Here is a 27,271-nt window from a genome sequence, read left to right on the forward strand (position 1 = left end):
AGGTAAAAATGACCGGTCAACACCTGGTCAACACACCACCTCATCATTTTTCATCCTATCCATTTAAAAAGTGGGACTCACTCCTTATGCAATTACTAAAATACTCTTATTCTTTATACAATTACTAGGGTAAATTTCATCAATGGTGTACAACTTTTTTCTCATTTCACACTTTGGTGTACAACCTTCAACTTGTTTCACTAATATGTACGAACTTATAGATAACCTCCCACTCTGGTGTATAGCATGTAAAAATGACCGATCAACGCGAAGTCAATGCGACATGTCAGCAATTTGACCAGTCAAAAAGTCAAAATTTGACCATTTAATATAAAATTACTACTTTACCATCTTCTTCCTCTCCCTTTCCCTTTCTCTATCTAACTCCTCTATTCTTCTACCATATTTCTCTCTCTATAAAAAATAGAGTTAATATTTGTCTACCAAACCGATTATACATTTAGCTATTAAAAAAAACTCGAATGATCGAAATCTTCTTTTCCTCTTTATACAATGAATTTTCTCTCTTCTTTTCTCTCTTCCTCTCCCCTCTCTGCAAATCATCGAGATCTTCTTTTCCTCTTTATTCTACAAATTGCAAATTAAAAAAACTCGAATAATTGCAAATTAAGAAGCAAAAAAGCGAACAACAAGTATCCAAACAAGTATTCAATTGAGAAAATAAATAACAATTGGATTCATTTAAGCATGAGGAATTGATTATACGCAAGATCATCTCCATTGAATCCACACTATTGATTTCATGGGATTGTATTTGTATCAACAGTGTTGAGTGTTGGTTCTCTACATTCGTTTCTTCAATCATTCCAACCATTTGAGAATTAAGAGATGTTGGAATGATTTATATGCAAACTATAGTTCTGCTCTCAAATGATTTATCATAATGAAAAACAATGCCAAAAAAACGTTATGATTGTAGCTAACCTTGTATAATTTGGATTTATAATTCTTCCATAGCTAATAGCTCAATGTATAATTGGTTTGGTAGACAAATATTAATTCTGTTTTTGATAGAGAGAGAAATAAGATAGAGAAAGGAGTTAGATAGAGAAAGGGAAAGGGGAAGGAAAAAGAAGAGGGTAAAGAAGTAATTTTATATTAGGTGGTCAAATTTTGACTTTTTCACCGGTCAAATTGCTGACATGACGCATTGACTTCGCGTTGACCGATCATTTTGATCTGCTATACACCAAATTGGGAGGTCACCTATAAATTCGTATATATTAGTGAGACAAATTGAAGGTTGTACACTAAAGGTGTAGAATGAGGCAAATATTGTATACCGCTGATGAAATTTACCCCAATTACTAAAATACCATTATCTCCTTTCTTGCCTCCTCTCTCTATCTTTCCCTTTCTCTCTATAATTTCTCTCTCTAACTCCTCTCTCTATCTAAAAAGTTTTCAGTCTCTTCCTTTAAAAAAAAACAATAATGAATTTCTAATTTCTTCGAAGGATTAAAGAAATTAGAAATTCCACCTTCTGCAAACTCGCTGACACTATGCCATTCACCAACAAGCTTCACAGTTACGTAAAATGCATCCCAAGTGCACCGCTCCGAATTTATCAATAAGAGAAGGTACATGTTTCTCTTCAATTAGTCTAAATGTGTTGAGATGGACTCTGATTGCACTATAAGGGGGTGTTTGGTTGGATGAAAATATGATATGGAATGGAAATGGAAATAAGCAATTCCCTTTCCCAATGTTTGGTTAACTAAAATGTCCTAGATAATACCCTTTCTATGGGAATCACCATTCCCCTTCCTATCTTGAGGAATCAAGTTTGATTCCACCACTTCCTTTCACGTTTCTCCCTCCCATGTTCTTTTTATCAATTTCTATATTTTTTTCACTATAACTGTCAATGAACAATTTGAAAAGTGATGTTAATGGGCTATTTCAATTAGCAAAATTGTTTTTTCCATAAAAACATATAAATACAATTTATGAATACAATGGTGGACATATAAATCCCAGAAATCGTAATACAATACACAAAATACATAATTATTTTAAATTATTTTAAATCTTCAATATTTATATTATAGTTATTATTATGAAACCTTATTATTATTATTATTATTATTATTATTAACTTAGGGGGCGTTTGGCTCGGGGTCTTTAAGAATGGGAAAGGGAATGAGAGGGTTTCATTCCCTTTGTTCTTGTTTGTTAAAAAAAAAATTCATTCCCTTTACCCATTTTAGATTATGGGATTACCCCACTTTAGGTTAAGCCATTACCCCAAGTCCTATAGGATTCCCTTTACCTAATTCTCTTTCCTAAACATATCCAAACACATAGGGGAATTAATGTTTATTCCTTTCCTTTCCTTTAGTTTCCCTTTCTTGATTCCTTTTGCTTTATCCATTAGGAACCAAACGCCCCCTTATATATTGATTTCGATTCCGGACATTTAGAGAACCAAACAGTTTCAGAATGAGTCTGATTCCGATTCCATATTAAACCAAACACAATAAATAAATTGTATTTCCGATTCCGATTCCACCACATTCCGATTCCGTTTTCGATTCCGATTCCGTAATCTGAGCCAAACGCCCCCTAAGTTTCTTTCATTATATTGTAAGGATTTCCAGAGATAGGGATTGGACACAATGGGGGAGAGGGAGTGGAGCAGAAGATTGGGAGGAATTGCAAATAGATGAAAAGGGGACAAAAGATATGTTTTTTTGGAACATCTGAAAGTAATGGAAAGCCTTTGATACCAAACTTGCCATTAGATTGAAATTAGAAATTTATTATTGTTTTTGGAAGGAAGAGATTGAAACTTTATATAGAGATAAATGAGTTAGAGAGAGGATTTAGGTATGATGAAAAATGTTAGGTGACGCGTTAACTAGACATTAAGAGATGATTTTTACCTATTGTACACTAAAGTGGAAGGACAGCTATATGGTCATACATGTTAGTGAGACAAAATAAATGTTGTACATCAAAGTGTAAAATGAGACAAACGTTGTACGACATGTAAGAATTTTTCTCCTATAAAAAGAGGCTATTGGAGTTACATTTTACTACAAACTCCTCAAAATCTAACTCACGAGTTTAATAAAAAAAAATATCTAGCAGATAGTCTTATAAATTAAATGTTCCTCTCCCTTGATAATTGCAGGTCAGAAACTTAACAAAGAAATTAAATAAATTAGACGTGTGATCCTAACAATAAATATCATTCACTTTCTTCTTTCTCCATGGTTCAATATCAACTCATTTACAACTGGTTGGATTAAAGAGGTCACCCTTAGCTTTTTACATTTTCAAATTATTCTGAAATTTCCAGAGAATATACATGTAGAAACACATGTATACAACCCCCAATAATATACAAAATGTGATATCGTAGATGTTGTCACATATATGATTTAATTTAATTTTACAATTGAATAATGATTTATTTTTATTTTTGTTCTTTTCTTTGTACATAATTAAGAGGTATTAGTTTGTTTGCTGTGATCATCAAGCCAAGAAATGATATCATCAAAAACTTGAATAATCACTTCATCTGGCTCACCTCCGAGAAGACCATGATAAGAATCTTTATAAAGCTTAAACTTCTTGTCCTTGCTGCATGATTTCTCATATAAAGCCTTGCTCACTGATGGATCTGTTATGACATCTGCCTCTCCATGAAGGATTAGCAGCGGCAGAGACACCTGGATCATCAACAATTTAATACAACACTCATTTCCTAATTTATTCAAATAAATACTTAATTGGACAAAAATTAGGAGATAAATCTCTGTAATACTTCAGAGCAATTAAATGGCATACATCTTCCAAATGCTGCTCTATCTCCTGAGTAGTATTAAGCATCTCCAAAGCTGTCTTTAACCGTGGCTTACCCTTGTAAGCAATTACATTATAAGCTGCCTGCATTGGACATGGGTGAAATAAGTTAAATGATACCCAACCAAAGTTGAGAAAAAAAGTGTAAAAATGCAAAGTAAATAGATGAAAATAAAGGGAATATGAAAATGCAATTCATGCAATTATCAGACAGAAGTTCAAAAGCATATCAACTGAGTAAAGAGATAAACCTGTTCTCGTTTCTTCAAATCCCTACAAGCTAACGCAGCCATATCCTTTACTGGAACTAGTTTTCTTGTTGGAAGAATATTGGCTACACCTATCAAGAGTTTCTTCACTAGTAATGGCGGAACCATGTCGTCTGCAATCTACAATTCATCTCTCAGCTAACAGAAGGTAACATTATGGATATACAACATTTTATTTGACATTGAGTTGAGAACAATACTTTGCACATTGGCGCAGACAGAATGGCACCATTCCACGCATTAGGCTGTTTTAAATGCACCTTCAAAGCAACAGCACCACCCATTGACTCTCCTAACAGGAAACTAGGAAGAGAGCGAAACGCTCGATTCTCTGCAATCCAATTGGGACAAAAATACGTCTTGATGTTAAGCCATAACTTGATGTTATTCTGCAGGAGTAAACTAAGTACTGAAAGACCCGGAGAAAGAGCGAGCAGATTAATTGTATAAAACCAAATGAGAAGAGTTTGAAGATGTTGGCATGGTTATACTAAATTCATGGCAGAAGTTTCGGCAAAATGGGCATCATACTGCAAGGAGAATGACCAGTAGATTCTTGTGAAGAGAAAATTCCAAATAGCCATTTCTTCGGATTAGAATGAGACAAAAAAAAATCCTATGGAGCAATATCCTCTGCACCCCAAGATTTTGAAGAACTTATTTGGTCAAGTTTCCCTTAGGATTGCTAACACTAAAAACCACTATAAGAGAGACCAATTCATCTTTATGAACACAAAGAAATGGTACTGATTATTAATTTATATGCATCTATAGTAAAAGAAGCTATAAGAACATCCTCGTTTTAGAAGTCATAGTCCTTGCAATGCAAGGAGATGAAAACAATGCTATGCATATAGTACTATACACAAACACACACGATTCAATTAAGAAAAGCAAATTCCTGACATTAAATTAAAACAACAACAATAAATAGCCAGATAAGATTTGAAGTATATTTACTCCCAGGATGGATTCAACTTCCCACAACATAAAATAGACAAATGGCTTACAAACGTATCATATCAGTCACCATGCACTGAATATATTTCACGAGCTAATCTATATGATAACTACGCCTCAGGTCAGAAGAATAGATACATGAGCAACCACTCTGCAGAAGACTTGTAGCAAAGTGACCTCAATATATTCTTTAAACCACTAGTTGAAATCCTAAATTTGGGTACCTATTGAAGTCGCTAAAATAGATGTTAAATTAACAAAAGACCCAGCAGACCAAAATTTGAACCTACCATATGATATCAGAGATCAATTGTGATTAAATAATATTAAGAGGCATGACCAAGGCAAATGAATCGCCATGAACTAGAGTTGTGAAAATAGGTAGATGGGTTCACCTAACCTATTTAATAAAAGAATTGACCAAACCATTTAATAAATGGATTGATATGATCCAACCCATTTATTAAATGGATCGACTCGTTTAACCTAATTAATTAAATATAATTAAAAATGTAAAAGTGTAAAAGCGGAAAAAACATTAAAAAAAGGAAAATGTGAACAAAGGCCTAACCAATGGTACAAGAGATGGTTCCCGACAACGGGGTGTATTGGCACCCTATGCTTTTTGCCATCGTCTCTAGACTCAAGTCTTACAATTTTTTATGATAAAGATATATCTAGAATTAGTCAATTTAGAATAATATGCTAGAAATATATATTTTTTCAAGATAATAGTCAATTTAAGAAAAGTTTTTAAATAGAAACTACCACTCTATATTTTTTATAGTCTATATATATATATATATATAAAAAGTCTTATATATTTATACTAAACATCCTTATAATATAAATAGTCTATATGATAAGGAACTAAACTTAGCTGGATCGATCCATTTTTCATGCTTTTTTGTTTCTCATGTTTTTTTTTGTTTTTTTATTCGGTTTTTAAAAATTATTAAATATATTAGATGGATCGATCCATTTATGACGTAATCTATAAATGGGTCAACCCAATCCATTTATTATATGTATTAAACGGGTCATAACCCATCTAATCATAACCCATTTTAATATCTCTGCCTGAACATCCCCAAACACAAGTTTGTTGAGTATGTGATCAATTCTTAGGGGTGTTTGGTTGCTCATTTTTCACCTCCTGTTTGTCTTTTCACTTTGAAAATAAGAGTTTTAGGTGTTTGGTTAGACACCTCCTGTTTGCCTTTTGTAGCTGAAAAAATAGTTTTTTTTATAAAAACAAAGAATCTCTGCTTTTTGGAAAAGCAGCCTTTTCAAACAGCAAAATGCAAACCGTAACAGCAAACAACAGCAACAAACAGTAGATAAGCCAAACGGATCCTTAATCTATAACATCCATCTCCTTATTGCTCCATTAAATAAATAAAATTACATTCAGCAATAATTGCTGTCAAAAAATCACTTCTTATAAAGCATGGAAATGGTAATAGGAATCCTTACTGACCGTCAACTAAGGTGACAGTTCGTCAAAAGATCAAACCTTTCTTCAGGCTGCAGATTAAACAAACCCAAAACACTCCCAACCAAATCTGACACTCTGTCAGAACTTAGGGTTCTAATCTTCAGGAATTAGAAATAGGAGGAAGAAGAAGGAGAAATAGAAGAGAGAAGAAGAGAATAATATCTTCATTCATTTCAGGATAATCAATTGTGTACAATCATGCCTCCTAATATAGGACTGAGGTCATAACTGTTTACAAGGACATCTATGATTCTATACTACAGGACCACTCACACTATAATCCAAAATAGCATTCTTCTAACTAACTAGCTGATTCAGCTTTTAGGGAACACAACAATAACAAAAATGCAATTAACATAATACTGCTTACTATAAAAACTAGTACCAATAACACAATTAGTCCTTAAACTTCTTCCCTTTACGCTGATACGTAACAATACCCCTTCCTTCACTGCATTCTTGTCCCCAAGAATGATAAAAGGCTGGAAATTGAGCTGCAACAGTAGTCTCAGGTTCCAAGTGGCATCAATTGATGGCAGTCCTTCCCATTGAATAATAAATTCACCGGCAGAAATAGGAGGAAGTGTAGTAACAGGTGTGGAAGATGAATTGGGCCTCTTTTTCAGCAATGAAATATGAAATAAATTATGAATACGACAAGTTGGAGGTAATTCCAACTGGTAGGCAACCTTCCCAATTCGAGCTAACACCATAAATGGCCCATAGTATTTAGCTGACTGTTTCATAGATTTTCTCATTGCTAGGGAGACATGTCAGTAAGGTTGAAGTTTCAAGAATACCCAGTCTCCCACCGCGAATTCTCTATATGTTCTCTTCTGGTCTACATTCTGTTCTGAGCAGAAGTAAGGCATTCTTTTAGAAAGGTATTCATGGTCTCTCTTTGCTGGAGTAGGTCTGCAACAGCGGCTACATTAGAAGTTTGAGAAAGTAGAATGGGGAGCTGGGGAACAATTCTATACAGTGCTTGAAAAGGGGACATTTTGATAGCACTATGGTAGGTGGAATTCTACCAATATTCCGCCAAACTCAACCACTTAGACCATTGTTTAGGGGCCAAGAAACACATACTGCGCAAGTAATTCTCCAAGCATGGATTGAGCCTTTCAGACTGACCATCTGTTTGAGGGTGATAAGCGCTGCTGAAAAGCAACTTAGTGCCTAGCAACTTGAGCAATTCTTTCCAAAATACCCCAGTGAAGATCCTATCTCTATTTGAGACAATAGATCGTGGCATCCCATGAAGTTTAAAGATATTATCTAGATATACCTAGGCCACAGTAGCAGCAGAGAAAGGATGAGTGAGACCAATGAAGTGTCCACTCTTAGAGAATCTGTCTACTATCACCAATATTGTGTCGTAGCCTGAAGATTTAGGAAGTCGTTCGATGAAATTCATAGCAATATCCTTGGATAAGCAGAGTGATCTGCCTTACACCTCTGACAAGTGTCACACAGAGAAATCCAAATTGCTACTGATTGTGATAAATTGGGCCAATAAAAATGTTGTTGTAGCTTGGACAGAGTTCCCTTGATGCCTGAGTGACCTCCCATAGGAGAATTGTGGCAAGCTTCTATGATTTTACCTCTGAGGTCAGTGATCATGCCAATGTATAACCTGGAATGGTATCTAAGCAAACCGTTAGTATAAGAATAAGGAGATTGAGTTGTTGGTTGTACCATCAATTGGGGAATCAATTTAGAGGCTAATTCATCTTGATGATAGGAGAGATATATGTCCTCCATCCAACTTGGAACCACCATAGAGAGAGCTCGTAGGCTAGAAGTGGCATTATCCAACCCTTCTTGTCTAGATAGGGCATCTGCAGCCTTATTTTCACTTCCTTTTTTGTACTGTATCGTGTAATCCAGCCCCAAAAGCTTAGAAATCTCTTTATGTTGAAAATAGGTGTGTAGCTTCTGTTATAAGAGATGCTTGATGCTCTCATGGTCTGTTTTAATGATGAAAGGAGAGTTCTCTAGGTAGTGCCTCCATGTAGAGCAAGCTTGTAAGATTGCCAAGAGTTCTCTCTCGTAAGCAGAGAGAACTAAGAGCCTTAGATAGATAGCATATGGGTTTTCCTCGCTGCATAAGAACTGCTTCTATTCCCATGCCACTAGCATCCCATTCAAGTGTCAATGGTTGCTCTAATCAGGTGAAGAAAGTACTGGGGCTTGAGTCATAATCACTTTAAGTCTGTCAAAGGCAATTTGAGCTTCAGGAGACCACTGAAAGCTATCCTTTTTTAAAAGATCAGTAAGTGGTTTGCTTATTGTTGGAACAGGAACTGGAAAAACCGAACAAAAGAAATGGGCAGAGTCGCGGACTAAGTCACTTTCTTTAAGACGTTCGCGGAACTGCCGGGAAATTGCAAGCAGTGTAATTTCCGGTCGCCTCCAGGATAAAACAGCCCTCTGTATACACTCAATAAAATGCACCGTATTGCACCGTACGAATTCGTTTCTGTCTACACTCAATAAAATGCTCAACTCAGAGAATCGAAAATGAATTAATTGTGTTTTGTAAGTTAGTCTCACACCTATTTATACAGGAAAAAAAGAGTTGTTGAGCTCTGATTTAGTGGAGAAGAAGGTGGGAGAGAAATCAGGGAAGGTGGGTTGAGACTGGTTCAGAGAAAGACACGATCAAAAATATAGACCTTAAGAAAAGACTGATTCTGAATGTAAATAATTAAATAAAAAATAAATATCGAATTTAATAAAAAAATATTAATTTTTCAATAAAAAATTATAGAGTTCACACCACACCACACCAACCCGGCCCGGACGGCGGCGCACGTGCGCGTGTGGTGGTCAAGCAAGAGGTAGGTCCTCACCCTTTCACAAAAGTGGGGTACCCCTTGGGACACACCCAAGTGTGTGAGGACCTCCTTTATAAATACCTCCACCAAGTGTTTTGAAAGCAATGTGAGATACTTACCACTCTATAAGACAAAGACTTGGGTTTTTCATAATTAAATATTGGGCCAAGCCTAACACTTATGATACCATAACCCTGTATGAATCCTCTATAATAGCCAGTCAGGCCCAAGAATCCCCTCAACCCTTTTAAATTCTTCGGAATGGGCCACGGGTGCATAGCTGCGATCTTTTCTGGGTCTATTGCCACCCCCGCTGCAGAAATTATATGTTCTAGATAGGCTACTGATGATATTCCAAACTCACATTTTGATGCCTTAGCAAATAATTGATTACAGGAAAATAGTTGAAATACTAATTCCAGATGAACCAGATGCTCTTCTGTTGAGGAACTGTATATAAGTATGTTATCAAAGAAGACTATAACGAATTTCCTTAGGTAAGGTTCGAATATGGTATTCATTAGTGATTGAAAGGTGGCAAGGGCATTTGTGAGGCCAAAGGGCATCACAAGGAACTCATAGTGTCCTGTATGTGTTTTAAAGGTTGTTTTAGGTATATCTGCAGTCTTCATTCTGATTTGGTGATAGCCAGCTAAGAGATCAATTTTAGAAAACACTCTAGCCCCCCCTCAACTCATCAATAAGTTCCTGAATAACTGGAATTGGGAACTTGTTCTTAACAGTTGCTTTGTTTAGCTCTCTATAATCCACACAAAATCTCCAGGCCCCTTCTTTTTCCTTGACTAATAATACAGGGGATGCATAAGGGCTAGTGTTAGGCTGAATCACACCATTAGCCAACATTTCAAGTACTAACATTTCAATTTCATTCTTCTGGTGGTGTGAGTACCTATAGGGTCTCACATTAGGGTCTATGGAATTTTTGAGTGGAATAGCATGGTCATGAGACCTTGTTGGAGGTAAGGTGGTGGGTGGTAGGAAGAGTGCATGGTATTTGTTGAGAAGTGGTTGAAATGTAGGTGATACGTGTGGTATATATATTTGGTTAATTCAGGGTCTGATGGAACTTCACTTACTGACATTAAAAAAACCTAGCAGTCACCCCCTTCCAACCCTTAGAAACTAAGTGATTGACACTCTTGAGGGACACTGTCTTAAGTTTAGGGCCCTCAATAATTCCCTGCAATTCTAAGGACTTATTATCCTTCTGTATTCAGTTTATTGTACTCAAATTCAAAGGTGACTGGTGTATGATTTCTCATCCAGTCGGATCCCAATATGAGGTCATAATCCCCTAGGTCTAAAACCCTCACAGGAAATTGAAATCTTGAATTATGCATAGACCAATTAAACTCATCGCACTTACAATGAGTTGTATGCCATCTGCAACAGCTACTGCTGCAGGTATAACTTGTCATAGGGGTAGTTTGGCCTCCAGTGCAACCTTCTGTTCCACGAAGCTATGTGTGCTCCCGCTATAAATGAGGATCATGATGGCCCTTTTGTTCAATATACCCTTCAACCTTAGTGTTTTAAGAGTGACTCCTCCATGGCATTGAGAGACAAGGAAATGGGTTCCATGCTTTCCTGCACTTCTTCCTCATTGCCATTGGTTTCCCCTGCTTCCTCAATTTCCCCTTCTCTAGGTTCAATACATGAAGCTTCTTGATAGTGCATTGATGGCCTGGAAAGTACTTCTCCCCACATTTCCAACAAGCTCCTAGGGTTTTCTTGTAGGTTAATACTGGTAAAGGAAGTTTTGGATCCGGTGGTTTAGGTATAACAGTAGAAATTGTGTTTGTGTTTGTGTTTGGCTTATAGGTGGAAATAGGTGTAGGATTCCAAACCTTGTTGGTAGTAGTCTGCTTAGCTGGTTTGTATGAATATTTGGGCTTGGTTGCTTCGATAATATCCTTGACATGACTCTCTTGAAGCTTGGCCTTCTTGATAGCTGCATAGATATCAATGGGTTCATGGGTTTTCACTGCTGATCGCAATTCTGGTTTTAACCCAGAGACAAAACAGGAAAGATAAAGGGATTCAGGGATGGTTGGATGAGTCTCTTCCATTTTGAGCTTCAGTGCCTCAAACTGGTCCTGATATTCTGTCAGAGTGGAGGTTTGTTGCAGTTGATTCATCTGTTCTACTATATTTGTGGTTTCAATTTCCTGGAACCTCTTCAGGATCTCTTTCGTGAACTCCTCCCATGTTGCTTTAGGGTGAAACTTAATCCAGTTTTTGAACCACTTGTCAGCCCTTCCTTGCAAGTAGATACCCACCAGATCCAGTTTCCTTTTCTTTGCAACTTCAAATATCTGGAAATATTTTTGACATTTGCAGATCCAAGCTTCCACCTTCCCTCCTTCAAATGCTGGTAGTTCACAACGAGGCAACATCTTGTTGAAGATGGTCGGTGCTCTGGTGTTGTTTTCAATGTTTGAGTGAGGAGACCGGAGAATACCCCTGTCACAATGAGCTCCACCGGACGGAGATGCCACTTGCGATGATGCTTGGACATTTCGAACAAGGATGGATAGGTTAGGAAAAAAAGTTAGTTGGTCCTTCCTGAACAACTCTGTTCTTGAATAAGAGAATCAATCTGTTGATTCTGTGCAGACTGCATATCCTGGAACAAGGCTTTGATTGATTCAAGCTGCATCGCCATGATTTCTGCTTGTTCTTTCATCTGGGCGGTGACCGCCCTCATTTGTTGCTCTAGACCTTCCATGTGTCTCTTTGTAGCTGCTCTAGTTCGTCGAACGGCGTTACTGACCATCACTAAGGAGAAGGAGAAATAGAAATAGAAATAGAAGAGAGAAATAGAAATAGAAATAGGAATAGAAGAGAGAAGAAGAGAATAATATCTTCATTAATTTCAGGATAATCAATTGTGTACAATCATGCCTCCTAATATAGGACTGAGGTCATAACTGTTTACAAGGACAACTATGATTCTATACTGCAGGACCACTCACACTATAATCCAAAATAGCATAACCACTCACACTATAATCCAAAATCGCACAATACTAACTAACTAGCTGATACAACTTTTAGAGAACACAACAATAACAAAAATGCAATTAACATGACCCTTTACGCTGATACGTAACACACTCTAATCCCATCTAATCACCTCTTGTGAACCACAAAGAAATGAATGATACTGGAACTTCAAAGAAACCTAATAGAGAGGTTACGAGATTTGATAGACTCTCAAAGCAAAGATAACCCCTTTCTGACCATCAAGATAATTTTGATATACAAGAACATCTATATAACACTTTGATCAAGTTTCTCCACTCTGCTTCAAAATATATCCTGTAAATAAAGTAAAAGGTTTGGATCTCAATGTCCTTTAGAGATTCTTTCCTACGTGCTTTGAGATTCCTTCCTAAGTGCTAAATTAATACATTGCCTCATTACCAAGGAGAAAGTAAAAAATTAGCCAAACACTGCAACAACTGCAAGCGCTCTCTGGATGACATTCCCTCCTCACTAACAATCCAAATCAAAGAAAATTCATGCTAGTAAATTACCCATCTCCCTAACTTTGTAATTCAAGTTGCCTTAACATTAAAAATATCCTATAACCTGCCTATGCAAATTGTTGGTACCCAGTATATTTTTCAAATATAACAAGGCAAACTTATGCTATTAGGATTTTCCCGTTTCTAGTAATGTGTTCAAAGCATGGAAATATAAATCTGATCTTTTCACTTGCAAAGAGATAACATCATTTCCTCAATAAAAATAGAATAGATTTTCTACAAGGAACTCAAAGCAAATGTCTGGTCTAGTTCAATCCATACCTTTGACTTTGGAGTAATGCTCGATAACATCATCCACTAGCACGTCAAATCTGGGAACAAAGCCATGAAGACCTTCTGAAAGACCAAATCCTGGGTAATCCATACCAAATACTGCGAAACCAGAGGATGCCAACTTTCTTGCAACTCCTGCAGATGTGTGTAGACAGTCAACAAAGTCTATTCTCCACAGCATTGGCATCCCTAAAACCACATAATAGTAACTAACTACTACTTGAAAATGGTTAAATACCTTCCATGAAAAATGTGCAAGTGTCTCCATAACCATGACAAAGGCACACCACTACTTTTGGGGAAGAGATCTTTGGAGTCCAACTTTTAGTGAAAATTTCCAATCCTCTAGAGTTCTTTTCGTATGACTGCACAAGAAAATACAAGTAATTTCATATATTACAGGCCTAAGTTATTCTGCAGAACAACAATTTGATTGAGGATTAGATATCTAAGAACATCCCCAACACATGTTGTTTAAAAGAGTGTCAGATGATGTGACATTGGTTTGACTGTGTTTAAAAAAGTGCCAGATGAGATGTGGCATTGGTTTGACAACTTATAAAAGATACCTATTATTGGAGTGATGGTGGGTGCCAAGGAAGGTTGCCAAACTTTTTTTAATATAAAAAAATGATTTACTTGATTACTATTGGTGCACTTTTTTACGAGTCTCTTTCCTTTCACTATTGATTGACGATATTTATAATTAAAATAAATTATATATAAAGTAATGATTTGTGGAGCTTTTGTGTCAACTTTTAAAATTGCTTATTATTTGAGCATTTTTTAACAAAAGTTGTGAAGAGTAATGTGGATAGTTAAATCAATAAAATATTATATTTTAGTATGATGTGTTAAGTTTTGGCACTCTATTGAAGATACTCTAATGATAGCATAACCTGTCAGATTCCACTTGTCTAGAATTTAGAGGAGGGGCCATCGGATCCAGACCCCTAACTGGAAACGGCTGGGCCTACCGATTACTATAAATTGATGTGTATTAAAAAATAATCAAAGCTAAAACAAACTGTACTTCTAGAAGCTGTAGTTCTTGAAGCTTGTCTTCCTTTTTTTTCTTTTCCCAACTATTTGTATTCCCCCACATTTGAAGTATTTTTTTTTTGTTGTTGATAATTTCTTTTTGGTTGGAATCCAATCTTCCCTTTTCGTTTGAACCACATAGAAAGTGATATTCACCTCCTTAAGGCTACCAGCATTGAATTCGAATTCAAATTTGAAGAATATTGTCAGGAGATGAAAATAACATTTGAAACAAAAATGGCAGCATTTAGTACAACAGAAAGAAGTATAAGGAGTTGGACTTGATACACCTGAAAAAGGGAGCTAATAAGTTTCACCTACAAAGAAGGCAGTTGAAGCATTAAATACAGAGAATCCCTCTTCTCCCCTTTAAAACCCCAAATTAGCCTTAAAATTCATATTTGAATTGACATGCGTAAGCAAAATAGATTGCCACAATGAACTATAAGCACATTTTAGATGCAATTAATTTCAAGCTAGTCAACTCAACTGTTCTTCCTATGTCCACCTAATTAATTTTTCCTTCTAGCAGCAAAATGTCACTACAAATAGATTTAATAATAGATAAGTACATAGCTTTTACCTCGTTCATTCTCAATCCATCAACAGGCGTCTGCAACATATAAATAGACATCGATGAAGTTTACTACAAAATTAATAAGAAACTTGAATAACCATCAAATAATATAATAACCACAAAATGAACAGAAAATCATCGTTTGGATTTAACGAAACAGAATCATAATTTAATAACATTCTGATTCCGGAAGCAAATGCCAATACATGAGAACAAAATAAATAAATAAAAAAACCTTGAATAAGATATGGTCAAGACCAAGCTGAATGTCTTTAAACGCTTCACGAACGCGTCGTCTAGCAGGCGCCTCGTCCATATTCACATCGAGAAGCTTCAACAACTCTTTGTCGACACCAGCTAACTTTCCTGAACTCTCCATTACTTCTCCCCTTTTCTTTTTACCTGGAAACAAACAATCCCTAATCCTAGAAAAGAATTAAAAGAATAGAAGGAAAAATAAAAGTTGGAGATGAAAACGCTACTTGCTATATTTATACTTTTTCTAAAGCAGATAATAATGAATAATAATAAATATAGAAAAGTAATGGAAAATAGAGACCATCTAGAAAACGGCAGTGGAGATCGTAGACTTTCGCGGGTTAAATCCATAACAAGCAAAATCTCAATCTCACGTCAAACCCATGAATTGAAACTATCTTGGTTGTTTGGTTTGTTCCAATTTTATTTCAATCTTGAGCTATTTATTTGTATTTTATGCGGAATTGTCAATTTTTCCCGCAATAAAACTACCAATTTCTTATGTATTGCTTTTATAATGGAAATGCGTCAGTTTTAAGTTGTTACTCGTAAAACTGCTTTGGCGAAGGTTCCATATCAGGAGTGTGTGCAGTGCAAGTGTGGAAGAGATAAATTTAGTTAGGATTGACGTTTATTTTTTACGCCTGACTGCCACGGATGCTATGTGAACACGTTTACGCGACGAGGGCTTTGCAGATGTATGTCACTCCGACAAAGAGAATCATTTTCACACAAGGCTGGAAGCTAATGCTTGGAAAGTGTGAAATCTTATATAGATTGCTCAATTTTAATTTAGAGAGTACAGAGGAGGTGGCATCTCCGCTCTGTATTCAATATTTGCAGTAACGATTTTAGTAAATTTTTATTAAAATATTTTAACAATTTTTTCGAATATGCCTGATGACTTGTTACCGATCATGTTTACGTGTCAATGTGAAGGCCATAGCTCTGATCCGATATCGTAATGGCTCTACAAAACAGTAAGTAGGTCAGACAAGGTTAGAGTCCGACGAACCCACTCTAATGCCTAAGTCAATTTATGATTTAGGACCGAATAAGAGGATAAGAATAGGTTTTAAGATAGTAGTTAACGTATCGAACATTGCACTTATATCTGTCTATTTATTGTGTTTGATTAGGTTGAGATTGTCCCTTTATTAGAAAACCTTATGAGTTTAGGATTTCTAGTTCCTTAAGGAGTTCGAATTCTGGGAGAAATCCTTTATCTCGTAGGATTCATGAGGTGTCTTTTGGTGATGGGATCTAAAGCTCCGCATATTGACTGTGGGTTTTAATCAGCGAAAGTTTGGCCTTTTATCGTTGGGCTTGAGTCGTCGTTTTAATTATGGGCTTGGCCTCAATCTTTACGCGGCCTTTTATTCAAGAAAAGGGATGATCATGATGTCATCAACATGATGTCATTTCGCATGATATCAGATGTCCCCCACATTCCTTATAGTTTATATTCTTCCGGGATATAGTTTGTAAAAGTTATTTCACAAGAGATGTCATTCCGTGTATTTGGCTTTTCCACAACCGTCACCTTTTGAAGTCATCATCAGGCCGCCTATTTTCATTTTTGGTGTGTTAATGTGGCTAGCTGGTAATGGTTCTAGGATCTTGTGCTCTTTGCGACACATTTATAACATCTCGTGTTTCAATGCTAAGAGACCCTTCACTTGCCTTTAAGTCTTTTCGGTTTCTTTCTTCCCTTTATCTTCTTCTCTTTGGTTTTAACTTTTTTGCTATTCCCTTTTTTCTGCATATTTTTCTCTCCCAAGCTTTCGATTTTTCTCTTTCATCTTTGAATTTTCAACATTGCTGCTCCTCTTTAAGTAAGTTCTTTTTTCCGTTGCTCTTTCATTTTCTATCTTTCCTCTTTATCAATGGTTAAAGCGGGATCTTCTCGTGGCAAGGGCAAGGGTTCTAGCAAGAAAGGTAAGCCTCAAAATGGTAGGGTTGTGTAGAATCTAAAGAACCTCAAAATGGTAGGGCTAACATTTCGCCTTCAACATGGACAGTACAATTGAGATCTTGCATCGTTTTTCCTTCGAGTATTAAAGTGACGAGGTGATCCACAAACGACTCAGCCATTTGATTAAAGTCGTAAATTGATTCAGGCAAGAGTTACTCATACCAAAAGGCTGCCAATTCCTTCAGGGTCTCCTTGTTGGGTGATACGCTTTGGGAGTGTGCCTTCAGAGTTTTAGTGGATTCCTGGCCGGACTACGCTGCCTAAACAGTCTTATTACGAAGGTCTTCCCTTGCCTTTCTCAGTTGTTGTTGGAGAATGATCCTCTCCTGTTGATGGGTTGCTTTCGCTTCGTCCATCTCTTTTTGCATGGTGATCACATCTCCAGGAAACCTCATCTGCCAACAATTGGTACTGAGGATCCAGTTGGAACGGTTGTTGAACATCTTCTTCGTTGTTTCGATGAACTTCTGACTAAATTCGATGAGATGCAGCCATAACTTGATATTCTGAATAATTGCGACAGATTGTTCGAATCCACCTTCACTGCACCAATGATAACTTGTTACCTGATCCTATTTACGTGTCAAGGTCGTAACTATGATCTGACATCGTAATGGCTCTACAAAACAGTAAGTAGTCAGACAGGGCCGGAGTCTAGTGAACACGCTCCGATGGCTAAGTTAGTTTATGATTTAGGACCGAATAAGAGGGTAAGAATAGGTTTTGAGATAGTAGTTAACGTACCAAACCTTGTGTTTATATTTGTAGTGTTTGATTAGGTTAAGGTTGTCCTTTTAGTAGGAATCCTTATGAGTTTAGGATTCTTATTCCCTTAAGGAGTTCGAATCCTGGGAGGAATCCTTTATCTCGTAGGATTTAAGAGGTGTCTCTTAGTGATTGGATCCAAAGCTCTGCGTATTGGCTGTCGGTTTTGGATCAGCTAAAGTTAGGCCTTTTATCATTGGGCTTGGGTTGTCGTCCTAAATATAGGTTGGGCATCAGTCTTTACCTGACCTTTTATCCAAGAAAAGGGGTGATCATCATGTCATCAACATGATGTCATTTCACATGATATCGATTTCCATATGGATCATCACGGATATTGGGAATCAATATACTAAATAAACATATTGACGTAAACATTTAAAACCAATTAGATTAGTTATATAAATAATCAATCTATTGGTTATTATTTATAAATATAACTAGTAAACTAGTTTTTTTTCAACCAGTAAAACTATGAGTAAACATAATTGAAAATAAGAAACAATCAAGCATCAATAAGTTTTCTTTATAAAAATGGATAGCTTCTGAACTTTTACTTTCTAGCTTGTATTGCTTGTTTAATTAGCTTACTCACACCAAATGTTTCTCACTAAAGGAACATTAGTAAACATTAATTATAGAACAACACGTGACACACTGCTACAATAACATGTTGATAACATCTGAATATTATCCTTGAGGAAAATGTGTAATAATGAAAGAAGGAATGAGTCTTCAGCATTATGCCACACCACATGGATCGTAACAAGATACGCCATATAAGAGAGACACAATGAAAAGAGTCAAATGAAATAGACATGCCATTATTCCCCATACCAGCGTACATCCGTCTTGACGGTTCCAAGGGCGCCTTTACAGCCATCCTTAAATGGGAATAAATATACTTAAATGGAAATTAGTATCCATTAATAGGAGTAATGACATGAGTGTTCAAATGAAACATCATTAGTACTGAAAGGTTACAAAAATCTATATAAATACCCTAACTCCGAGGTATTTGAGGTATGCTCACTGACTCTCATAAAACTCTTGTCAATTATCCTTATTATCACTAAATATTATACTGACTTTGGAATTGGAGTCTCCCTCACTGATCCCAATGGCACCTCATAGGCAAGATATTTCTGGGTTGGTTATCCATACTCAAATTAGCCATTAATAAATCCATTTTCTTATTAAGCTCATCAGGGTTGGGAGATGATTGGGGTGGTGCATCACACATGTACATACCTGACCTTACCTCGGAGAAGCGCTAGGTCGGCCAATGGGAACTTCTTTCGGCTAACTCTTGGATGAGCGCATAAGCGTCATCCGGGCTCTTTCGGAATACACTTCCACATGCGGCTGCATCAATAGTGGCACAATTATTCGAAGATAAACCACTATAAAAGATATTTACTTGTTCCCACTTCTCGAAACCATGATGTGGGCATTTCTTGAACAACTGGCAGTAGCTTTCCCATGCATCGTACAAGCTTTCTCTCTCATTTTGACGGAAAACGTTGATCTCGTTTTTGTACATGGTCATCTTGGACGGAGGGAAGTATTTAGCAAGAAACTTTTTTACTAAATCGTCCCAAGTTGTGATGGATCCGTCATCTAAGGACTCTAACCAATCAATGGCATCCTCCCTGAGAGAAAAAGAAAACAATTTGAGTTTAATAGCGTCACTCGTAATGCCATTAGTATGGAATAAAGAACAATGCTTAATAAATTTTGTAAGGTGAGCCTTTGGGTCTTCTCTAGCATCGCCTCCGAATTGCCCGACATTTTAAATGAGTTGAATCATGGCCGGTTTAATCTCGAAGTTATGTACAACTATGGTTGGTTCTACGATGCTAGATGTGACCACAAGGCGATTTGGAGTTAACATGTCCATGCTCGTTCTTTCTCTGTTTTCTTCCATGACGGCGTTTCTTCCTTCACGCCGATTTCTTCGGCACGTACGCTCTATTTCTGGGTCAAAAACTAAAACATGCCAAGATTGGCTCCGCGTTAGCATAAAAATTGAAAAAGTGTCTAGAATGTCAAACCTGATTGTCGCTAATGTTGCAACTAGAATCCCCGGCAACGGTGCCAAAAACTTGATGCGTATAAAACGTATACGTGCTTTTTAGAGCAAGTGCACTCTATCGTACCAAGGAATATAGTATACTTATGTATAAAGATCGATCCCACAGGGATTCCGCACAATCATTAACTATCCACAGGTTTTTGAAGTCTAAACGACTGGGTTAAAATGATTTTTGGTTGTTTATAGCGACAAAAACTTTTGATGTTAAAACTATGAAGTAAAACACTAGGGAGTCGAGTTCACTTCTTAAGTTTGAGTCAAATGAAATCTATTGAAATAAAACATCGAAGAGAAACTCGTGAATTTAAAGATGGTGATTTCTAAAAGAAACTCGGTGCTAAGACCTTAGACCACCTCATTCTTATTCTTCACTCTCATTTACTTAACCGGGCCAATGGTTACTTAAATACGACAAGAAAGCCTTAATGTCAATGAGAAATCCTAACAATGAAATGCCAGGAACCACATCGATTTGCTATCGACTCTAGGAATGTAGTTTTCGGTTGATGGAAAATAGGCAAACACAGGCACAACGGAAATATAAAAATTTTACCTATTTCCTTTAACCCAAGATCTGTTAAACGTTATTTCATATAAAGAGGGATAGAACGAAATACCTTTATTGACGATCTATCTACAGTTGCAAATGAAGTGCCCACAACTCTTAATCCCGAGTTTCATGAACACAATCAAAACAAACAATCAAACAAGTAAACAATTAGAATACAACCGATGAATAGAAATCAAAGAAGACTGCCTCTAATAAATCAACACAAGATCAAGGAAAGAGAAATAGAAATAGAGATAGAGATAGAAATTAATCGAATGGAGACGAGCGGAGTATTTTCTTCTTCAATACTGTGTTGGCCGAAATTCCTACTGTGGGAATGTTCTCATGGGCCGAAAATCACAATAAGGGGGTATAAATAGCCTCTTGTATCTAAACCCTAGTTACATAGAATTAGGTTACTTAAGTAGAGTTTTATTCTAAATAATACTCTATTAATATTATCTATAATTATATCTAAATATAACAGATAATATTTGTGTATTGATAGGATAATAATTAGAGACATATAATCACATTAAACCTCCTAACTTATTTATCATATAATTAATTTAACCACAATTATAATCCAATTATAATTATCTAAATAAATTAACTAATATATATACATTTAATGTATATGAATTTCGGCCCCCTTAAATACTTAATTAAAACAATTTTAATCTTCCATTCATTAATTGCTATTATGTCCTCTTTTAGTTCCAAGTCTTATGTGTGACTCATTAGGTTCTTATTGCTACTAGTCGTATACAACCATTGAATTAATTTCCCAAAATTATATTCAATCTTTGTATATCGGAATGAGTGTGCGGACTATGAATAGCAGAACCGTAAACATTCCCCCAGAGCTATAAGAAGACAGGTTGTTTCCGTCGTTGACCTTTCCATATTAGGTCCAGTATAATTCGATCCTTCATCAGCTACATCCTCGAACTGAATCTTATGACTATGGATTATGTCAAGTCACATATAACGAGACCTTCATTTGTACTTGTACATGCCGAGTTAACTCCGAATAGATAGATTAAACGAAATCTTCATTTCAACTCTTGATCCATCACCTTGCAAGGATTTAGAGTCAAGTCTTCCACAAGCGATCTTTGGACGTATCTCCTATTTATCAGGAGTGACAAATGCTCAATCCAACATTAACTATTCTGCAATTACTTCATGTGATACCCAACGCCTGCCCGCACACACCCCATGGTCCTCCCTGTTATGGATCGTGTTTGAACAGAGTCAAAGTATCACATTCCATAATCCAGAATCACTAATTAATATTCCTTTGAGTCTGAGGATTACTTATACCTACTAATACCAATGTGACGAATATGTGACATAGGATAAATCCATCCATCATGTTATCTCAAGTCGGGTCCCCAATCCTAATGAACTCCTTCACTGGATCCATGTAACTACCCAGATATCCACATATCTGAAGCTTGTGAGATCAGCTCTCTATTCACAACAGAAGACATTATTAAATGCAAGTCTCAATAGTATTATGTCAATACCTATTCAAACATATTACTTGACTTGAGGTGGTTTTTAAGTTTATTAGTTTATTATAATGTTTTGTCTCACTTCATGCTTGTATGAACACTTTATAATCACTTTAAATAAACTTAAGGATTTTCTTTTATTTGACTTATTTAGTTCTTAAAAGTGATTGCCTTTATATATGGTTGAAAACTATATCTTATTAAAACAAATGATATAAAAGAACAATTCATTTACAGCCGGTTTATATCCTACAACAGTTGACTATATGACACTAAACCCCAACAGGTGAGTAAAAAGCGATTAACTGAAATATGGATGAAGCTTACGTTCTTAGTTCTTTTAAATTGAATTCCTTTCGAGTGTTACCTAAAAGACTTCTAATCTTGACTCAAAATATTAGAAAGATTCCCCTCATCCCTAGCAGGGAAGAATTAGTTCATAGTCATTGAGGAAATAAGACTTGAAATAAAGTGAAACTCATTGAAAGTGGAAGATGAAGAAATGAAAGATGAATAAACTTTTGATTAAATGTGAAATTGATAGGGGTCAAAAAACCCCTATCCTTCAATAAGCGAGTAATTCTCGCATTTTTATGCATGTGTGCGTATTAGTTAGATTTCACATATGTTTTATTTACTTTTGTAGTTTGAAGTCGTTTTCTAGTTGTTTTAAGGCAAATATTGCCAAAATAGCACGTACGTTAACTATCAATTATTTAATGTGGCTAAATGATCCACTAAAGGTCGCACCAAATGGAGTTTTTACTCAAATCTAGCGAGTGGTGGGTCAATTTAGCCTTTGAACTGACGGCGTTTGGAGTTTATGTACGTGTGCAGGTCAAAACAGGAGCAATTTCGGGCAAAAATCGCGTCTCGGGGACCCCTGACAGTCACTCGGTGCGTTTGGGCGTTTGTCGCTCATCAAACTGGCCTTTATAGGCCAACTCGACAAGCTGGCACTACCAGTGTGACGAGCTGCGCCTCGGGAATCAGTCTTTTGACTGATTCTTGGCCCCATGACTCCACAAACTCGCCCCCACTTATCCACCTGCAACAGGAAACAAACTCGGTTAGGTTTAGGACTTAAACTACATCTATAAATAGGACTTTGTAAATGTAATTAGATATCTTTCAATTTGTGTAAAAACCATAGCCTCCACCCTTGAAGAATTCTCTCTCTCTTTCCATCCACCATTGGAGAACCTTCAAGCTCCGCTTCCACCGAGGATTATTCAAGGATCCAGCCTTCAAGTCCTAAGAAGAGATCTGCACTGGTCGACAGGTTTCCTGAAAGAGATTTCTTCTCTTTTTATATTCTGTTTACCTTTGATCCAGGCTATGAATCTTAGGCTAATTGTAACATCGTGACAAACACATTCTTCATCTTTAATGTTAATTTCATTTCTTGTTTCATTCAATTGATTTGCCTATTTAATCTTTGTCTTACGTTTTGTCTGATTGGTTTAACTCATTCATATATCCGAATAAATACTTGGCACATATTGCGAGCTGAATCTGACGTAGTCAGAGCCTATAAAATTGACGACCCTATGGAAGATTAAGCCCAAATTACTGAGCCTTAGAGCTAGTTTCGGTCTTACAAGGGAATCACGAGCTAGGAACCATAGAAGGATAAGTAGGGTTAATCGCCTCAGGCACAAGTGACTTAGATTAGGTTAATAATTGATTGTTTAAACAGGTTGAATTTATCATTATCGTATCCTTCCATAAACCTTCGGGTAATTGCATTGTTGAAAGATCACTTAGGAGTAGAATAACTTAATTAGGAGTAGGTTAATATAATAAAAAAACTCAATCTCAAACCCCCCAAAGCCTAGATAATATTAGAAGCTTAGTAGCTCGATACTTGCATGTGTAAATCCTGTGGATTCGATACCTGGACTTTCCAGATTATTACTTGATAACGACGGGGTACACTTATCCCTAAGTGAGTCTCATTAGGCGATTGCTCCGAGGCGCATCAAGTTTTTGGCGCCGTTGCCGGGGATTTATTTTTCCTGCAATATCGAACTAAAGGTCGAATTTGTTAGTTTAGGCATTCATTTTTGTTTATGGTTTTCATTTTATACCTTTCAAACTTGTTCATAATCATTCTTTTATACATTGTAAAAGCTGTATCTTTGTAAAAATCTACACATTTTTATACATCTTAAACTTTACTGTGTTAGCGCTATCATGGATAACAGAACTCTAGAACCGTCTAGCTGATTTAAACAAGAAAATGGACTTCCTTGTGGCTTTCCTTAGTCGTAAAAACCCAACAAGGATACCATTTTGTGCACAATGTGGCCAAAATCACCATGGTGAGGTTTGCCATATCAACCAATTTGTGCCTAGAGGTGAGAATGTAAGTTTTTTTGGGAAATCGCCAAAGGTATATGTTGGAAAAATAGGCTAACGTATAGCAGCGGAAATATAAAATTTTAACCTATCCATAAACCATAAGATCCGTTAACCGTTATTTCATATAAAGAGGGATAAGAAGAAATACCTTTTAGATGTTCTATCTACCGTTGCAAACGAAGTGCCCACAACTCTTACTTCGAGTTCCCGAGCACAGAACAAAACAAATATAAGATCAAGTTAGAATCAACCGTTGAATAGCAACCAAAATAGATTGCCTCTAATTAATCAACACAAGATCAAGGATAAAGAAAGAAAGATGAAAATCAATTGAACGGAAGGAAGCCGTGGAAAATCTCGTCCTCGAACTGGGGGTCGAAATTCTCTCTCTTGCTCTAGGGTGGAATTCGAAATTCTCTAGGGGGTTTAGCTTGTGGATTTCGAAAATCCTATAAGGGGGGTTATTTATAATCTCTTGTATCTAATCCCTAGTTAGATAGAACTAGGTTATTCAAATAAGAATTCAATTCGGAATAGAATTCATAATCATTATCCATTAATATATCTAATATATAAAGGATAATAATAATAACCTTATTGGATAATAATAGGAGTACTATAATCTAATTAAAACTCCTAACTTATTTATCCTTTAATTAATTTAATTCATAATCCTAATCTAATTAGGATTGATAAAATCAAAATAATTATTTATGCATTTACCATACATAAAATCACCCCCCTAGTGAATGGGCCTTATTGGGCTCAGTTGGGCTTCCATCAATTAATTAACATTGTCTCTCTTTTGGGTTCCAAGTCTTATATGTGACCCATTAGGTTCTTATTGCTTCTAGCCGTATGCAACTATTAAAATTAATTTTCAAAGAATTATATTTAATCTTTGCATAACGGAATGATGTACAGAGTATGTGATTAGCAAGTCCGTAATCATTCCCCTAGAGCTATAAGAAGACAAGTTGATTCTGTCGTTGACCTTTCAGTATTAGTTACGGTATAATTCGATCCTTTATCAACTACATCCTTGAACTGAATCTTATGACTATGGATAATGTCAAGTCACATATAGCGAGACGTTCATTTTACTTGTACAGGCCGAGTCAACTCAAATTAGATAGGTTAAGTGAAATCTGTATTTCAAGTCATAAGCTATCACCTTGCAAGGATTTAGAGTCGAGTCTTCCACAAGCGATCCATGGATATATCTCCCATTTATCGGGAGTGATAAATGCTCAATCCAATATATAACGATCCCGCAATCACTTCCTGTGATACCCAACGTCTGTTGTTCACACCCCAGAGTCATCTCTGTTAAGGATCGTGTTACACCAGAGTCAAAGCGTCACATTCCATAATCCAGAATACCAATTAACATTCCTTTGAGTCTGAGGATTATTTACACCTATTAATACCAATGAGATGAACAGGTGACAAGGATGAATCTACCCATCCTGTTATCTCAAGTCGGGTCCCCAATCCTAATGAACTACTTTTCATCGGATCCATGTAACTGTCCAGATATCTGTATATATGAAGCTTGTGAGATCAGCTTTCTGTCGGACAGAATACATTGTTACATGCAAGTCTCAACAGTGATATATCAATCCTAAACATATCACTTGACTTGGGGTGGTTTTAAGTTTATTAGTTTATTATAAAGTTTTGTCTCACTTCATGCTTGTATGAACACTTTATAATCACTTTAAAACAAACTTACAGATTTCCTTTTATTAGACTTTATTCAATGCTTAAAAGGGATTGCCTTCATATAGTTATAAAACATATATCTCATTAAAACAAATGATATAAAGAACACTTCATTTACATTAAGTTTGTATCCTAGAACAATTGTCTATAGGACACTAAACCCCAACATACTCCCACTTGGACTAAAGCCAATTGTTTCTATAACTTATCCCAGTAGAAGTTAGATGACGATCATGTACTTTCTGGGTTAAGGGCTTTGTCAACGGATCTGCAACGTTGTCCTCTGTAGGTACTCTTTCTATTCTCACATCTCCTCTTGCCACAATTTCTCTTATAATGTGGTATCGCTTAAGGTAATGCTTGGACGCATTATGAGACCGTGGTTCCTTTGCTTGCGCAATGGCTCCATTGTTATCACAATACAGTGTAATGGGATTTACAATGTCAGGCACCACACCAAGTTCTGTAATGAACTTTCTAATCCAAACCGTTTCCTTTGCTGCTTCCGCAGCTGCGATATACTCTGACTCGGTCGTAGAGAAAGCCACGCTTCCCTGCTTGGAACTCTTCCAACTGACCGCGCCCCCATTCAAGATAAACAGGTGTCCTGATTGGGATTTAAAATCGTTCTCATCTGTGAGATGACTTGCATCTGAAAATCCTTCTATTTTTAGATCCCCTTCTCCGTACACTAGGAACATATCTTTAGTTCTTCTCAAGTACTTAAGAATGTTCTTGACGACAATCCAGTGCTCGTCTCCCGGATTTCCTTGGTAACGACTCGTTACAGATAACGCGAACGCTACGTCAGGTCTAGTGCATAGCATAGCATACATAATCGAACCGATTGCGTTGGCGTATGGGACTACAGCCATGCGCTTCTTATCATCATCGGTTTTAGGACATTGATGATTGTTTAACTTTACTCCATGTAGCATGGGTAAGTTACCTCGTTTCGATTCAAGCATGCTAAACCGCTTTAGCACCTTTTCGATGTATGTAGCCTGTGAAAGACCAAACAGTCTTCTTGATCTATCTCTGTAGATCTTTATACCAAGTATATAAGCTGCTTCACCAAGGTCTTTCATTGAGAAGTTACCAGATAACCATACTTTTACCGACTGTAGCAGAGCTATGTCATTTCCCATTAGTAATATA

At 36.4% G+C, this 27,271-nt stretch overlaps 1 protein-coding gene and 1 non-coding gene across 6 annotated transcripts; one reads left to right on the plus strand and one right to left on the minus strand.

Annotated features, from left to right (window-relative positions):
* Positions 1–3,240: 3,240 nt before the first annotated feature.
* On the minus strand, positions 3,241–15,694 carry LOC136201602 (caffeoylshikimate esterase). Of its 5 annotated transcripts, none has more exons than XM_065992250.1 (9): positions 15,421–15,694; positions 15,097–15,286; positions 14,868–14,897; positions 13,482–13,608; positions 13,232–13,378; positions 4,301–4,431; positions 4,083–4,220; positions 3,817–3,915; positions 3,241–3,698 (listed from the first exon to the last, which is right to left on the minus strand). In XM_065992250.1, the coding sequence occupies exons 1-9, from the start codon at positions 15,468–15,470 to the stop codon at positions 3,471–3,473; spliced, it is 1,140 nt and encodes a 379-aa protein (XP_065848322.1). In that variant the 5' UTR covers positions 15,471–15,694; the 3' UTR covers positions 3,241–3,470. The 5 variants fall into 5 exon arrangements, with proteins under 5 accessions (XP_065848322.1, XP_065848323.1, XP_065848324.1 ...); XM_065992251.1 differs by having other exon boundaries at positions 15,097–15,280; positions 15,421–15,693; XM_065992252.1 differs by having other exon boundaries at positions 15,097–15,263; positions 15,421–15,691.
* A 3,601-nt stretch (positions 15,695–19,295) lies between these two features.
* LOC136216184 (small nucleolar RNA R71) lies at positions 19,296–19,402 on the plus strand. Its single transcript, XR_010683174.1, has one exon. It is a non-coding gene; the product is annotated as a small nucleolar RNA R71 (small nucleolar RNA).
* Positions 19,403–27,271: the final 7,869 nt, after the last annotated feature.

Source organism: Euphorbia lathyris, chromosome 1 (genome assembly GCF_963576675.1).
Source record: "Euphorbia lathyris chromosome 1, ddEupLath1.1, whole genome shotgun sequence".
NCBI lineage: Eukaryota > Viridiplantae > Streptophyta > Magnoliopsida > Malpighiales > Euphorbiaceae > Euphorbia > Euphorbia lathyris.